The 16521-nt window shown below is 44.4% G+C and overlaps 1 protein-coding gene across 3 annotated transcripts in view; it reads right to left on the reverse strand.

Moving 5' to 3' along the window:
- Positions 1 to 274: 274 nt before the first annotated feature.
- NUP93 (nucleoporin 93) overlaps positions 275 to 16521 on the reverse strand; it is a 108455-nt gene continuing 92208 nt past the window's right edge. For all 3 annotated transcript variants that reach the window (XM_025446941.3, XM_025446942.3, XM_049104148.1), the window contains 14 exons: positions 14487 to 14619; positions 13072 to 13229; positions 11732 to 11897; positions 11377 to 11470; positions 10472 to 10663; positions 9733 to 9859; positions 9546 to 9618; positions 9207 to 9251; positions 7407 to 7523; positions 6521 to 6639; positions 5526 to 5643; positions 4999 to 5082; positions 3486 to 3614; positions 275 to 542 (listed from right to left, as the gene is read on the reverse strand). In XM_025446941.3, the coding sequence (XP_025302726.3) occupies positions 432 to 542; positions 3486 to 3614; positions 4999 to 5082; positions 5526 to 5643; positions 6521 to 6639; positions 7407 to 7523; positions 9207 to 9251; positions 9546 to 9618; positions 9733 to 9859; positions 10472 to 10663; positions 11377 to 11470; positions 11732 to 11897; positions 13072 to 13229; positions 14487 to 14619 (1666 nt within the window). In that variant the 3' untranslated portion in view covers positions 275 to 431. The remainder of the gene's footprint in view (positions 543 to 3485; positions 3615 to 4998; positions 5083 to 5525; positions 5644 to 6520; positions 6640 to 7406; positions 7524 to 9206; positions 9252 to 9545; positions 9619 to 9732; positions 9860 to 10471; positions 10664 to 11376; positions 11471 to 11731; positions 11898 to 13071; positions 13230 to 14486; positions 14620 to 16521) is intronic.

The raw sequence follows: 16521 nt of genomic DNA on the forward strand, positions 1-16521 counted from the left end.
AAGAAAAAAAAAAAAAGAAAAGAACCGAGGCCCTGCCATATGGAATACTCTATCTAAATAAAAGCAACTCCCAAAGGCTTCATTTCCTTGCTCATTTTGGGTGAATGTTTAATCATTTAAGGTCAACTTTAACCAAATCACAGATGCCTATGTAAGCCTATCATTCTCTGGCCCAAGCACTAGTAAAGACATTTCCTCCCACACAAATAAAAATCTAAAAAAAATTTCAAAGTAAAAAAAAAAGAAAAAGAAAAAAAAAAAATGTGAAAAGAAATACAAATCAAAGAAATTTATTGGTGCTGACAAAAATACATAATACAAAAAAACAAAACAAAACACAACAGAAACAAACCAGAAACTCCACCCCAGTGGGCCCATGCGCCCGAGGTACTGACAGCGTGCAGTCCCAGAAGCCCCTCAAAGCATCACACTTAATTCATGAGGACCTCCATCTGCACCAGCCTTGCATTGGTGTCCCCAGACGTCCGGTAGGGTATCATCCCAGCAAAGGTGATTAGGGCTCGGGCTTGGCTTCGGAGTTGCTGAGAGAAAGGGAAAGAAGAGAAGAAAACTGATGAACTTCCAAGTGAGAGCACTATACTGGGAGCAACCACCATCATCTTCCATGTTCTACCCCTTGGTGTCAGGGCCAGATTTTTGGTGGGTGGATGACAGTCTTACCCCCAACTGTCATGCCGCCCCCATGGTGCAGAGTTAGCAAAGCTCATCCACTGGGGCCCAGTCTACTAAGCAAAAGACAGATGAGGTTGCCAGACAAGCTGCCTCGCCTGTGATCAGTTCTGTGATCAGTTCTGACACAGCCCTGTGCTTCAGGCAGCCAACTCTACATCTCTGTCTCTCTCTGTCTCTCTCTCTCTCCTGGCTGGTTTCTGTTCACCTGGCTCTGTGGCGGTCTGAAGTTCTCAGGCCCCCACAAAGGCAGCCAATCCCATTCCAGCTCTCTTCCTCTCCTGCTTCTTTTCTTCCCTTTTCCTTTCTTTTACTCCTCCCATTTCTTCCCTTCTGACATAAGTGCTGGGCCCTCTTTTCCTAGGCAGTAGTAGTTATGAAATTCCTAGCTTGTTCTGGGAGGAAAAAAGATTTTAACTCAGGTGATTTCAGTAACAGGAAAACAAAAACAAAAATGAAAACGGGACAACCTTCACAGTGTCTTCCAGGTGATAAATCACTAAACATGGAATAAAGAAACTTACAAGAATAGCTTCAGGTTGCCCTATTTTGAGATGTGTTGGGTGCTTATAGCAGCTAGGAAGGAAACTGTATCTGGAGTAGAAAGGGAGAGTCTACAAACATCTCTTAGACCAGTAACAACTTTTAAGGAAGATCCAAGGGTCACTTACTAGGCTTCCTAAGAACTATTCAAAAAGAAAACTGAAAGCCAATTTTTTTTTTTTACCTGATATGTGAAATAAACTGGCAAGTATATGTCCTAATGACTGTCCAAACCAAAAGAAATTTTTAATTTATGATGAAAATGCCCATTAGATTTTCTTTAAAACTGTATTAAAGTACATGGGTGGGATGCCTGGGTGGCTCAGCAGTTGAGCATCTGCCTTCAGCTCAGGGTGTGATCCTGGAGTCCCGGGATCGAGTCCCACTTCGGGCTCCCCACAGGGAGCCTGCTTCTCCCTCTGCCTGTGTCTCTGCCTCTCTCTTTCTGTGTGTCTCTTATGAATAAATAAAATCTTAAAAAAAAAAAAAAAGTACATGGGCTTTCATGCCTGATTTGAAGCTACTTTAAATGAACTTTCAGGGTGTTCAGGCAAAGGGACTCACTCCTTAGGCAGGTAGTTTTTACATTTAAGTCTCTCCTTGATCTTACTCATCCCTATCTATCATAAAAAAGGAGTAGTGAGTGAGAGAAAGATAGGAGAATGGCTTTATTCGTGATAAAACCTAAGTGCTTTTTAAAGAAAGAGAACTTAAGACACAGAGAATGTGAGTTCAGCTGGTCTTAGAACAGTTCCCTTCAAATGTGGGAAAAGGGCCTGCCAGGTCACTGCTCTACTCTCTGTACAAGCCCTCCTCTGGCCCGTGAGCAGCACACGGAACATCAGAAACGTCCACCACTTCAACACTCGCCTGCCAAGGCCCAGGCACAGTGAGTCCACCGCTGGCATGTCTCCTGACATTTAGCTTCAGGCTTGTGCCTGTCCAAGGGTGCACGGCAGATCAGTAGCTGCCTTGGGGGCACACAAGGATAGGCCCACCACTGAGTGGACCCCTTGGAGCACCACCAGCTACACTGCTGAAGGTGAACATTTCCACCATCGCTCACTAGTCAGCAGTTCGGTTATGACAGTGCCTGCGGGGTCACAGCTAAGAAAGCCCACAAAGAACAGGATTTCAACATTAAGTGGGAAGTTAAGGGAAAGGGACTTTTAATTGTGTCAAACCCCTTGGCCCTTCTGTCCAATTTACTGGACAACATATGTTGTGTGAGTCCTAGGACTCTATCTACCTGGACTTGGCCTGCCCCACACAATGCTGGAGGGCCCACAGGCAGCAGAAAGGGGCACTGGCTTCATGTCAGATGACTTCGTTTTCAGATATGGCTCCTTCACCTCCACTGAAGGGGCCCACAAAAGGAAACTGCTTCCTGACTCTGGGCCTCCGTTTCCTCAGCTGTCAAATGGGGATAATGATGCCTGCCATAGGTACCTTTCTGGGGTCACTAAGAGCAGAAACAAGGGTTTGCATCAAATTCATGTGTTGACCAAAAGTACTCATGGTTCTGATGAAAGTGCTGAGCAGAGATTCATAAGATAATCTTCCTTTTTTATTTACTTATTTTTAAAAATATTTTTATTTATTTATTTGAGACAGAGAGCACAAGCAGGGAGGAAGACCAGAGGGAGAGGGAGAAGCAGGCCCCACGGAGCAGGGAACCCAATGTGGGGCTCAATCTCAGGACCCTGGGACCATGACCTGAGCCAAAGACAGATGCTTAACGGACTGAGCTCCCCTGGCACCCCATAACCTTCCTATTTTAAAATGCATAGGAAATTCCTACGGAAACATTAAGAATTGGTATTGTCTGATTTTTTTAAAGGCGATTATTTGCATGGGGTGCTTGGTTTGTGCTCAGGTCATGATCTCAGGGTGAGATCAAGGCCTGCGTGAGATCGAACCCTGTGTCGGGCTCCACAGTACGCATGGAGCCTGCTTAAGATTCTCTCTCCTTCTGCCCCTGCCCGCCCACCAGAAGCTCACATGTACTCTCTCTCTTAAAAAAAAAAGTGGTATTTGCAGACTTCACATCTGTTTGTTTTAAAGCTTGAGAAGAACGGCCATGCCATTACTGTTGGACTTCTTCTGAGAGACTCCTGACACAGGGTTTACCCAGCTGCTAAGCAGTAAGAAAACAGAGCATCTGGGGCTTGAGCAGGGTCATGAGGTGGCACGGGACGGCAGACCAGAAAGGTGGTTCTCAGCGATGGTTCTGGCCACCGCTGGGATCTTACAGAGTCACGGTCCTCGATGACTCGCTGGGGCCTGGATGCCGAGGATGGACTTGTCCCCTTGAGCCTCTTAAATTGTGTGAACAAGATGTTCATGGTGGCGAGAAGCACTTCTGAGAGGTTGTGCCTGACCTGCACAGAGGAAACACACAAAGTGAGGAGGATGAACCGGCCTGGGCACACCACAGCTAGGTGGCTACTGGGTCACCAAAAGGAGCCAGTGGCACTGAAACGGCAAGCATGAGAGCAAAGCCCAGGCTTCCTAGCTGAGGCAGGTCACTCTTCTGCTCCTTTCTTTATGCCATCCCTCCTAAGTGGGGCAGTGGCCCACAGCATGCTGCCATCTGGCCACTATGTACGCAGATCGACCAGCAGAGTGCCTGCCGACACAAGTCTGGACTTCAGTGTCAGCACGTCAGTTCTCTAGTCCTCAGGAGCCCCTCTATCTTAGTATTGCCAGACTGTCTCCATCAGATGTGCATAGCCCTAGTAGAGTCCTTGGGGCTGTCTACAAGGGACGCCCTGGGCACCACTTTAGTCCTGAACGCAATGAATACATTCCATGGAACGCGAGAAACAACAAAAGGGCAAGTGGCTGGGGTAGAACTGACAGCAGATAGGAAGGGCAGGTGGGCAAGGGGCAAGACGTTCTACATTTTGAGTACCACAGCAGGTAGCCTCCCCAGCACATGTGCAGAAGGTGGCCTTCATTCTTCCTCTAAAACAGAAACATGTTTGCATAAAAGGTATTTGCTTCTGGAGTTTAACACTTTCAAATGGAAACACTGTTAATGACATTAATGACATCCCAGAAGCAGACAGTGGGACCTGAGTGTCTAGGGTTCCAGAGAAGAGTTTTACCCCAGCTGCATGTGGGAACAAGCAGACAAGTTCTGGGCCAGTCCAGATCAGAGAAACTACAATTTCAGGGGCACGGGGTAGGGGAGGGCCTGGGCATGATGATTTTTTAAAGTTTTCTTAGTAATCCCAGTGTGCAGCTCAAATGAGTACCCACAAGCTAGATGGTGGCGATGTGCTAGAAACCTTTCAGAGACAGTGGCTCTGGGGGTCATGGGCTCATGATAACTGTGTCTATGGTCAGTGCTCTGCTTCTCAAGACAAAATAGTTCAGAGAAGGGAAGGAAGGAAGTGTATCATGGTGCAGGTTTCATACACTCAAGGGAATTACTTAAAATCAGAGTTAAGCACCAAGACCCTCTAGAACAAGTAGACAATACAAAATTAAAACAGATTTCACAGGATCAACCAGAAATCTGTTCCCCCAAGGAAATGTCAAGTAACTAAAGTGACTGTTCTGCGTCAGGAATCTGGACAATAATCTGATGGGGATATGTTTACTCACAGAAAAACCAACCCAAGATACCTGAAATTGGACTCGCCTTAGAAAACTCAGTCTGAGTGGTGTGAGGGCTCTTAATGTTATCAGCTACATTAAAACAAAAGCTTTCGGCAGAAGTGGGGAAAAAATCCATAAGGCGAGAAGAAAAGGACTCACTTCATCACTGAAATTTCTGAAGGCAGCCACTCTCTCTTCCACACTTTCCTGATTCAGGGGCACGAGCTTCAAACGATCAATTATCTGTTTAAAACAAAACCCCACCAGCCCCATATGATACAACCATCACAGGCATTTCATCTCCTTAAACAGACGGTTGGCATCTAACATGTTAAAAATGGCTTAAGAGAAAATGCTGCTCCCTCATATACACAAAGGCTCTGATTCTAATTTGCTAACTTAATTCTTGACCTCATTTTCTGAGACAATTATAAAATTCAGATATTTTAAGTTACTCTGAGAAACCTCCACTTTCAAACTAATGGGAAAGGAATAGGGGAGAAAAAGAAGAAAAAAAGAGAAACACAGAAATCCCTTTTCAATTCCCAGGATCATGCTTGTCTTCTTCGCTTAGCAGGTGAAGAATGTGGTAACACTTCCTTTGTTTTAAATGAATCCCATGATGGGCTTTGAATTTCCAAGGGCATATATTAACTTGCACTTCAAACATTCCTCTTGAAACTTACATCAAAGGCTCTGTCGATATGACCACTGTGATACTCGTCAAAAAAGGTGATCAAGTCCAACAGAAGATAGAATGTGGAGTCCACAAACTTATTTGCACTGATTCCCTGAGCCCTATACCTGAAAGACAAAAAAGCAGCAAGGGGGGACAGAAATTATGAATTTCTGTACAAATGTCTAACTTTAAAACATTTGAAAAAAGCCAAAAAGCTCGTGAAATCTCTAGATGAGGTGAATTAAGGTGTGGAAAGTAGTGTTTCTTTTTAAATGGCCACGAAGTTGATGGTGGATTTGGTATGACTCCATCTGTAAATATTTTGCATGAACCACGGTCCTCTAGCCCCAGCTACCATCTCAAGCATCCAAATCTACAGGAAGGGTGAAAGGTTCTGATGGGCCAAAAGCCCAGCAGCCACCACTGGAGACTGTTTGCTAAATGGATTATTTGATAAGGAGTGTTCTGTGCTACTCTAGGAATGCATCTCCAACCCAATTTTCTCTGGTTCACTTTTTTAGGAGTATCTGTAGAGGGCACAAAAAGTAATGACTATTGCCTCAGCCTGGGAGTTCCATCAGTTAAAGTCTGATAACTCAGTTATCTCACCGAGGAAGAAAGCCAGATTCTTAAACATTGGCCACTACCACCTTTAAGAATTCCATCCAGCCATCACTAGCTTTGTTCTGAAATGTCTTTGAGACGGTTGCTAACAGTATATTGATGAGTACAATGCCTAGAATTAAACCCAATGTGCAGGATTAGAATGTGAGATATGCTTTCATACCCTTCTTTCTAGCAAAACTCTCAAAGTCTGATAGTATCAAGTATTGGTTATGATGTGGGAAAACAGGAAGTCTCAACAGTGCTACAGGGATGGGGAGTTTCTGGGAAACTACTTGATGTGACTGGTAAAGCTAAAGATGGATTTGGTGGGCACTGGCACCCTGGCAGCCTGGTACGGGGCCCCCACAGAGCCTGGGAGCCAGCTCTCAGCCTTACCGTTCAGCAATGGAGAGCGCCATGTTCTTCAGCCTCTCCTTGTTGGACTGCGGTGCGCTGATCTGGGGGACGACAGGGCTGAGCAGTCTGTTCATCAGCTCCAGTACCTTGTCAGCATTCTGCTCAATTTTTTTTAAAATTAAGGAAGGACTTGATTAAATAATCAGCAAAAGGCAAAAGGGAAAACCACCAAAAGAGGGAACTTTCTGAGATGATGGATAAAAATGGTCCTGTATCTTTGATCTGGATGATGGTTACAGATATATACCTACAGAAAATTCACCAAGCTGTACGCTTAATGTTTGTACATTTACCTACATCTTAATGAGAACTCAATCAAAACATCTTTAAATTCAAGAAAATGAATTATAAATCTTCTTTTGGCCTACTTTTCTCAGTTTATTAAAAAGAAAAAAAAAGAACATAATCTTTTTTTGGGCCACACAATGATCAGTAGTCACCATATGTTATGTCGACATACTTATTCTAGTTCTCTCCAAACGCCTTAGCTGTCACTCCCTTCCCTAACACACAGTGCTCACTAGCATGTCTGCGGCTACCAGAAGGGTGAGCACGAAGGCATTTTCACCCAAAGCTTCACCATCAAAATGTGACGGACGCTTATTCTGCTGCCAAGTCAGACTAGAGCTCAGTGCCTGCAGGATATCCTTGCAATACATTCCTCTTGTTTGGCCAGAAATACCTTGTGGGCAGGAATAATTCTGTAAAATGGGAATTTCACCCTGACAGGACCATTAGCTGCCTAAGCACTAGGAGAAAAGGCCTCAGCAGGAGAGTGGTGTAGCAGTGGTGTCATCAAAATGTTTGTGTACTGAATGCCAAAAGGCCGACATCTATTAAGGAGAAAGAAAAGGGTATACTTTACCTTGGCAAGGTCATAGAGCTTTGCTGCTTCTTCAAACAGTCCTTTATTTTCTGCCACGGAAGCAACTTTGTTGATAATAGGCTTTGTGTCACTAGTAAACTTATCTATGACTCCAGGCTGACAAGACAAATTATGAAGGGGGAGGAGAAGAGAGGTGCACAGAGATGTTACTTTAAACACAGAGAAGCAGTTGGGATCTGAAAATTACTTTCACTGAAAATGTTTGCCCTGGGCAATGCATATATGTCATCAGCTAGACACTGGCTTTCTTGAAGATGTAAGGTCCTATTAAACATATGAAAGGGACCAAGGAAACGACACATGAAGGAGAGTCAGGGGTGGCACAGAGGAGCCAGCAAATAAGACATCTGTGCTTGCTAATTGTCCAAGATGATCCAGAGGGTAGGAGAAATAGTCAATGATCATACATTTGCTGATGAGTAGGCACTAGGTGGAAAAATCAGGAGGCTCAGAGGAAATATCTGAAAGATTTTGGATTTGCTTTCTAAGACAGATGGCAAAAGAAACTCAGTGCTGAAAAAATACGTGGCAAGGGGTGTCAGGATATAATTTTTTTTTTAAATCACCATCCACATTCATCAGCAACCAAATGGTCAGGAGTATGTGAGAAGCCACAGGAAGCATGGAAGAGCTAGGGCGGCCAGAGTGACCTCTGTCTGGCTGTTCTGATTCTCCCTCAGCACTGGACCTAGTAGGGGTGACTTGTTCCTGCCACCCCAGGGGCACACAGGAGAAGAGTGAAGGGCATGGGCTCCGGGTCAAGAAGGCCTGGGTCAAATTCCAGTTTCCCTTCTTACTAGCTGTGTGATCCCGAAGAAAATAACCTTTCTTGCCTCCATTTCCTCACTTGAAAAACACCTTGTTGGATTATCATTGTGGTGATTGAATTAGAAAACACCTGTACAGCATTCAGCACAGTGCCTGGCAAATGTCACTGCTCAAGAAGCACGGCCACTGTCATCAGTACGGTCACTGGCCTTTCTTCTGAGCTGGAGAGTGTGAGCCCTGTGAGCTCATCTTGAGATTCTGGGTCTAAGCCACCCATATTTTTACCAGTGAGGAAAATGAGTGCCTGAGAGAGGCAGTTGACTTCCCTAAGGCCACATGGAGAATGCCCGAGGGATGTCAGGACTCGTTTCTGACACCTGGACCTCTGCCCATCTGTAGGCATGTGATGTGGCTCAGGGAATCACCAAGGTTCACAGCCACTGCATCTTCAGGGACAGTGTGACGTTCTGAGCCCTCAGAAACTACCTTCTGAAAGAGGTCAAACATAATGCTAACTTTTCTATCTGGAGAGAGTAGGTGCAGGAAACAACTTCTTTTCTTGCCTATTTTTTGAGCCAAGAATGACAGAAAGGTAGCCTTCTCAACTCAAAATATGGCAGGCATGAACAGATGGGAGTCCTCTGGACATAATAAAAAAGCTATCTAATCAGGCACCTGGTGGGCTCAGTCAGAAGAATGTGTGATTCTTGATCTCCGGGTCACTCTTAATTTTGGGCTCGTGAGTTTGAGCCCTACATTGCTGGGTGTAGAGATTACCAAAACCAAACTCATCATAAATTTACATATGTTAAAGAGAAATGTAAATGTGTGTTAAAATAAAGGGCATCAACTGTGGCCTGTGATTTTCATCCTTTGTTTGTTAAACTAAGCCATTTCACTCAGATCTGCATCTTTGTCACCTTGAATCCTAAAGTCTTAACTACACTCTTTGGACAGTTTATACATCCCCCACTGCAAACTAACACATCACCAGGGGCACATTTAACTCACCTTTCTACTTCCATCATTCTCTAGTTTGCCAAGAATCATATCGAACTGTGGAGACAAAAAAAGTTTACTCCATTTACTGGACAAGGATATACACATAAGCCACAATTCTCTGGAGATGAAGGAGGGCAAGAAAGCAGGGGAGGCAGGAGGAATTTTACATAAACCAGGAAAGCAGTAAGACTGACACAGTATTTTCAGGATCAGAAGCCAAGAAACCAGAGAACTGAAACCTCCCTGGGCTATATCCACCACAGCCATGTTGGAGTGACCAGAAATATCATGTTAGCATGGATATGTGCACTGCAAATCATGGGTGGGAAAGAAGAGGGACTGACTTACCTCTCGACTTTCTATCACGAGCTCACTCACACAGCGCAGAAACATGTTTTCTCCTTGACTATCTTTCTCATCCCTGGAAGGGGACAAAAAGCAACACGGTTTCTGGCATGGGCTTGAGGTCTCTTATAGTCCTCAGGATGGCAGAAATCAAAACCAGCTTAAGAAAACGGTCAAAAGTGAGTTTTACCTGAGGAAGTAAAAATACTGGAGCGCCTCCCTCGGGTCTGTAGACTCAAACTTCCGGGTGTAGAGCATGAGGAGCCGCACAAAGTTCAGCCGCCGTACGCAGGGTGGGTCACCAGGCTCATGGCTGACTGCACCATGGGGGACAGGAGTGGTCACAACCACACTGCCCCTCTGACCCAGGAAACCAGAACCATGGGAGCTGAATCCAAAGACCCAGCAGTATCTACTCCTGCAGCCTGGCCAACATTTGCCAATGTCAGCTTCACTACCCTATCCTCAATTTCTTTCCAAGTAGAGTGGAGGAAACAGCATTTTGCAGTAAATTACTAGGATGCTGGTCTCTGAATGAAAAGATGAAGACAACTGACAACTATGGCATGTGCTCTGGGGCAATTCTGCTGCATTGCTAAGGAAACTGCAGGCATTCATTCGCATTTATCTCCTGCCCCACTTCTGACTCTCCCACCCCAGGCGGGCATTTGCAGAAGGTGGCTGCTGGGGTTGCCAGTGAGGACTCTAATAGGAACATGACTCATGACTCTATAGAGACTGCATCTTCTGCTCCACTCTCCAGGCAGTCTGACTGACGGGCCACAGGGCTGGTACTCTATACAGTGCTGTCTACAACGCTCTAAAACGATCTATACCACTTGTCCAAATCCCTGCCAGTGGTAGTTATGTGTCTGCTGCCGTCAGACGGGGAGTGTGTAATGGGGATGCCACTGCCGACAAATACTCACGGAGCTGAGCACTCTGTCCCGAGGATTTTAAAAGCAGCTTCAGCTCAAAGAGCACCAGTGCCACATGGACAGCATGGCAGCGCAGCCGCTCCATGCGGAAGAGGAAAGCAATGGCAGCCTCGAACTGTGCCGTCAGGAAGAGGACTTGGAAGTACAGGAAGGGCTGCTGGTTCACTGTGAAGTGAGACTCACCTGGGGAACAGGAGACACAGCCGACCATTAGCAGCTGCCCTGACCCCGGGCAGAAGCCCCTGCTGGTGGGATGACACGGTGGGCTGCCATGAGAAGTATGACCTGGCTCTACCACCTCCTCCAGGCCCCATGACACAACTGGCAAGGGGAGTTGTGCTGCTTGCACGAGGTGGGAGAGAAATGGAGTTCAAGACCTTAAAATGATATATTAAAAAGGCTGTTTTCCTTTGCCCTGGTAAGAGTCACTCAACAAGGAGAGTAACAAAGATTTCAAAGAAGCTTCAGTTCACTCAGATTCATAGGTGTGTGAATTCCACAATGCTGACTACTTGGTATCTTTTCTTCCCAGAATTCTTCAACAGGGAGGAGGGGAAGCTTTTTCCCCCTCATCTGTGCTCAGATACAGTATCTTACCACAAGGAAGTAATAGCCAAGTACTCTCAATGTCTCTCCCTGAGCAGTTCAATGTCTACCAGAGCAGTTCAAAGAACTAGGGAAAAGAGCTTACTGGATAGTACAGTGTATTAGTTATATACATTGCTGAAGCTCACATGGCCTCTACTTGAATTTAAAATCACTGTTTCATTGTGTTGTGTTTTGAAGATCCAAAGTTCAGTGATGAACTCTGTGATGAAGGAACTTCCCAAAGGAAAGCTAAGCTGTGACCTTAGGTGGACAACACAGAGAGGGTGGTTCTGTTCAGGATATCTTACCATAGTCTTCCAACAACTGTTTCTGGAACTGTGAAAGAGTGAGTCTGTCTTGTGGGGAGCTGGTGCCATCATCATCGAAACACACTTGGTTCAACTAAACCCCCAAGAGAAACACACGCATTGGTACAAATGACTTCCTGAGACAGGCATGCAAAGCTGTGGCTGCTGGAGGCTGTGCTAATGGCTGTGGTGACTGCTGAGGAATTACATAACAAACAATGGGGTCAGGAGACAGGAAATCTATTAGCCCTAGCACCCTGCTGGCATTGCACATTAAGCAGGTGCGATCTGTGTGCAGGGCACAAGCAGAGGGAGGGGGCTAATGCTCTGCTCGGGCAAGGGAAGCAGTGCCTGCCTTCAGCCACAGGTAGTCCTCGGTTTTGTCAGCCACTTCACTCTGGTTGTCAGTGATGTCACATCTGCCAATGATACAGTACACGGCCCGCTTGTAGGGGTCTGTATTGTTCCTGAGGGCCCTGCGGTAATGCAGTCGGAGCTTGTTTTCTGTGGCTGGGGACAACCTAAAGACACAAGGGAACAGAAAGATCCACACATATACTAAAGACCCTCAAGGGTACTGGAAAGAACCCCAGGTCCCAACCATGTAACCCAGTTATGAAGGCTTCCTTCACAGACACTGTCTGCAAGCATACTGCTCCCCTGGGTACAACCACTTTACTGCAGCTACCAGCACCTGCATCTCTCTGTCTGCTGGTTTCCTCCAGTCGAGGCCTTCAGGGGTAGATCAGAAATGCTGGAGAATTAATAATACTCCACCCCACTCCCTAGCAGCCCTCAAGCAGTGATAGACAAGAGTGAGTCCTTCCTTTAACTGTTTCAGCCTCTTGTACATGGAAGATCACCTCCCAAATAAACTACCTGCAGTCATATCCTTGCTTCAGGGTATCCTTCTAGGGGAAGGGAACCTTAAGCCATTAACCCTACTCTAAACTCTCTAATACAAGCAAGACAGGGGCTTATGGTTTAAGACAATCTCTGGACATGGCATTATTCACACTGCCTTAAAAAAACTGCCTTGAAAAGTATTCCTAGTACTCCATAAGAGAAAATGGAGTGAGCACCATTTTTTCTTTCAAATACATGTACATATATTTACAGTGAGTTTGAGTGAATACGAACTTAAGTCTAATTACATTAACAAAATCCAGAGGAAAATTAATCCTTAGCAGTTCCTTAATGGAACAGAACTAAAAACAAACAAAACCAAAAAAACTCCTCACTTAGTTTCAATGATTACATTTCAAAATTATTGACTTCTCATTTGAGCTACAAAGTGTGTGACAACATATTTTCATATTGGGCCAACTGGAAAAACACCAAATGTTAAATGAAGTGGAATTCAACAGTTTCATTTTATAAAGTATCCTCGATATGCCTGGGATTTACAGAGTAAGTCAAATCATGCTCCCAGCCACAGTCCCTCCCACTGGAACAGAAAAATCCCCAAATACAAACACATGTAAGCCTAGATATCAGTGTCAGAGTGGGGCTCTTTTTATGCTCTCAACTACTATTCTAAAGACAGCTCTACCTGCTTTGTAAACTTCATTTTTTTTTTTCCCCCAAGCAGGAACTTATTTTGAGCCATGCACAGGTTAAAAGGGCAATGCCAGTGGGGGCCGCCCTGCTGATTCCATGTGGCTTCTTCTGGATGCACCATCTCATTCACCATACCTTCTGTCCTTGCTGTTCATGTACTCCTGGAACCAGGTTTTAAACTCTCCCAGCTGGTGCTGGGCTCGGTTAACCACCTGTGAAGCAGCAAACAGGTCCCCACAGCGCATGCAGTAATAAATTAATGCCCACACAGGATGGCCTTCCACCTCTCCATCCTAGAAGAGGAAAGATGCTCAAATAAACAGGCAAACAAAGCTAAGTGGTGGATTTCTGATGCACTCACCTCTCCTCACATTAAGTCACTTCAGCTTTACAACAACCCTGTTATATGGGAACCATTAACAGCCTCCTCTTCCCTGTTTTACAAACAGGAAACTGAGGCACAGGGATGGTAGTAACTTGTCCAGGTAAGCAGGTAATGCAGTATGGCTGTAGAGCTTTTCCTTGGGAGCACTACGTGCCCCATGTGACTGACAGCCAACCTGTGGGTTCACCATAGAATCCCAGTAGCCAGTAACTGGGTTTCATGTTCTGTGACAATTCACAGACACACATTCTTATAACCCCTGCGAAGCAAGGGCTAAAGATGTTTACTGAGCAGTAACAGATCATTATTGTACATGGAGCTAGACACCAGTGAGATGAGAAGGTGGCCCTGTTCCTACTCTTCCTATACTAGAGTTTATCTATCCTCAAACTGGTATTGTCATCATCTGCACAGCAGCCTGTGATTACTTTTCTCTCTGCTTCTCCCCAGCTCCTCCGGAGAGGTGGCCCTGAGACTTCCTTGCATGGTCCCTCAACCCCTCCCTCCACAAGACCCTTTCTAAAACCAGATCTCATTGTGTCACTTCTCCATTTAAACACCTTTGAGCTCTTTACATCCAGAATGCTCAGCCTGGTACTTCAGGCCTTCACCTGCTGGCCTCGTGTTTGCCAAGCCCTACCACACACCCGATCTGCTAGATACTCTTTCCTGCCTCCAAGCATGTATTCATGCTGTTCCCTCTACCTGAAATACCCTTTTCTAAGACCTCTGGCAGGTGAGCCCCTATTCTTTGAGTGCAGCGTGAACCTCACCTCCTTTGCTCACGGTATAAAAAAGTGTAAGATAATTCACACTAGACTATGAGCTAAAAACAGTCACATTCTGGGTACTATAACTCCAATCTTCCAGATGTTACAGCCAACAATCTCTCAAGAGTCATCCCCAATTCTGCCTGTCACATCCACATCAAAATCATCAAGAACCCAATGACATCCTCCCCCGGACCTTCCCCGACTCTGAGCTGAGCAGCAACCACCAGCTCAATACTAGCCCTTTGAGGTCCCCCACTCTCTCCCTAGCCCCACACTCTGATCTCTTTTCCATATAGCAGTTTGCAGACATTCCCTCATTTTAACTGCAAATGCCCATCTGAGAGAGACTGCTGCAGGCGTGTAACTCATCACACAGAGAAAGATGCCAGTACCTGAAGCCCAGGCAAGGGAGCTGGAAGTTTGATGTTCAAGAAACTTCGAACCAACTGGTAAGTCCCAGGCACCCCACCTAGCTGGGCCTGATGCAAGTTTCCAAAGACAGTCACAAGGGTGTAATTCTTGTAACTGGAAAAATTGAAAAGGAAAAAAAAAGGTTGAAAACACATACACATATCTATATCCACATCCATATCATTAGACTGTGAACTCCATAGGGCAGAGCCTAGACTTCCAACTTCACATGGAAGAGGAAACCGTGCATGCTTATTCAAACAAACTACATCATTTATTCAGTGGGGAGCACACCATTATAAAGATTTCTCATTGCTATGGATACACAAAAGAATCCCTAGAGGGACATAATTGTGGACTTCCACTGTATTAAGGCCTAATGTACAGACTGCTTCAGCTCACAGCTGAGTGCTTTGGTGGATTCTTTTTAAACTTTTTATTTTGAAAAATTTCAGACCTACAGAAAATTAAAATAGCCCAATGAATGGTCTTATACTCTTTACCTAGGTTCATCAGTTGTGAACATTTGTGTACATGTTTTTTCTCTAAGTAGATATGTATACACACATACACATATACATCCACTTTTTTCCTGAACCATTTGAAATCCGCAAAACAAAAACAAAAAAACACAACCAAAAACATCCTTCTGCAAAAATACAGAAATACCTCATCTATCTATAAAGACTGCACTATGCGTGTCCAAAGAACTAGGACATTTTCCTATCCAACCTCAACACCATTATGATACCAAGAAACTGAACATTAATATATTGTTATTATCTAAAATATAACCCACGTTCCAATTTCCCAATGTCCTTTATAGCTTATGTGTCTGCCTTCACTTTCAGGATCCAAGCAAGGAAATAAATGCATGGCACTTAGCTATCATGCCACTTTTAGTCCCTTTAATCCAGAGTAATTCTACCACCATTTTTCACAACACTGACCTTTTAGAAAGAATCCATGCTAGCTGTCTAATAGCATGTCCCACAAGCTGGACAGTTTCCTCGTGATCTGATTTATGTTCAACTTTTTTGCCAAGTATCCCACACAGCTGATGCTGGTACTACCCATGGAGCCCCACCACAAGGCAGGTAATATTTGGATGATCACCTTGTTAAAAGTGTTGTTCACCAGATTTCACTACTGTAAAAGTACTTTTCCCTTTGAAACTGGTAAGTACCCTGTGGGCTAATACTTGGAAGTCATGTGGATATCCTGTTCATTAATAATCTTCTCAATTTGTTTCCATTGGTGCCCTTGCTGAACCAATTATCAAAACTGATGGCTGCCAATGATTTTCTATCATTCCCTCTTCACTTATTTGCTAGTATGCTTCTTAAAACTCTGCAAAAAATCCTTAAAATTCTGTAGTGTTTTTAAAGTATTTCCATAGTAAGATGAAATGGTTCTAGTTAAAGATATCCAAACATGGGGTTAATATAATAACTTTCTAAATATGTTTCTTATCCAAAGCAAAACAGGATGACTCAAAAAAGTCAGGTGCCCCATATGCACAAAGATAGTCGACACCAGATTAAATAAAATAACAGAATGAGAGAGTGTGAGAGAGAAAGAAACATCTAAAAGTCAATTACAAAAAAATAGACTCAATGGAATGTTACATAAATGATACTGACAAAGAATTTAAAAAGCAAACTACAAAAACCACGTACTGTACACATTTGGATCATAACTGTAAAAAACAAAAAAATATTCATATATCAAAAACAGGGGAAAAGGAAATTGAAAAGGTACAGGAGCCTCTGGATGTGGTACAGGAGACCTCTTCCCTTTTTGTCAGGTCTTTTGGCATTTCCCCCACATTTCTATAATGAGCATGTAGTATTTTTGTAGTGAAAAATAAACAAAATTCAATTAACAAATATAGTAAGTCCCCCATCAGTGAGAGTATTTAAAAGCAGAGGTTGGAAAAGAGATTAGAGAACTGAGTCCCATAGCAGCCAGGACAAACATGCCCACTACAGTCTCTTTCAGCTTGAATTAAGACAA

Source organism: Canis lupus, chromosome 2 (assembly GCF_003254725.2).
Source record: "Canis lupus dingo isolate Sandy chromosome 2, ASM325472v2, whole genome shotgun sequence".
NCBI classification, from domain to species: domain Eukaryota; kingdom Metazoa; phylum Chordata; class Mammalia; order Carnivora; family Canidae; genus Canis; species Canis lupus.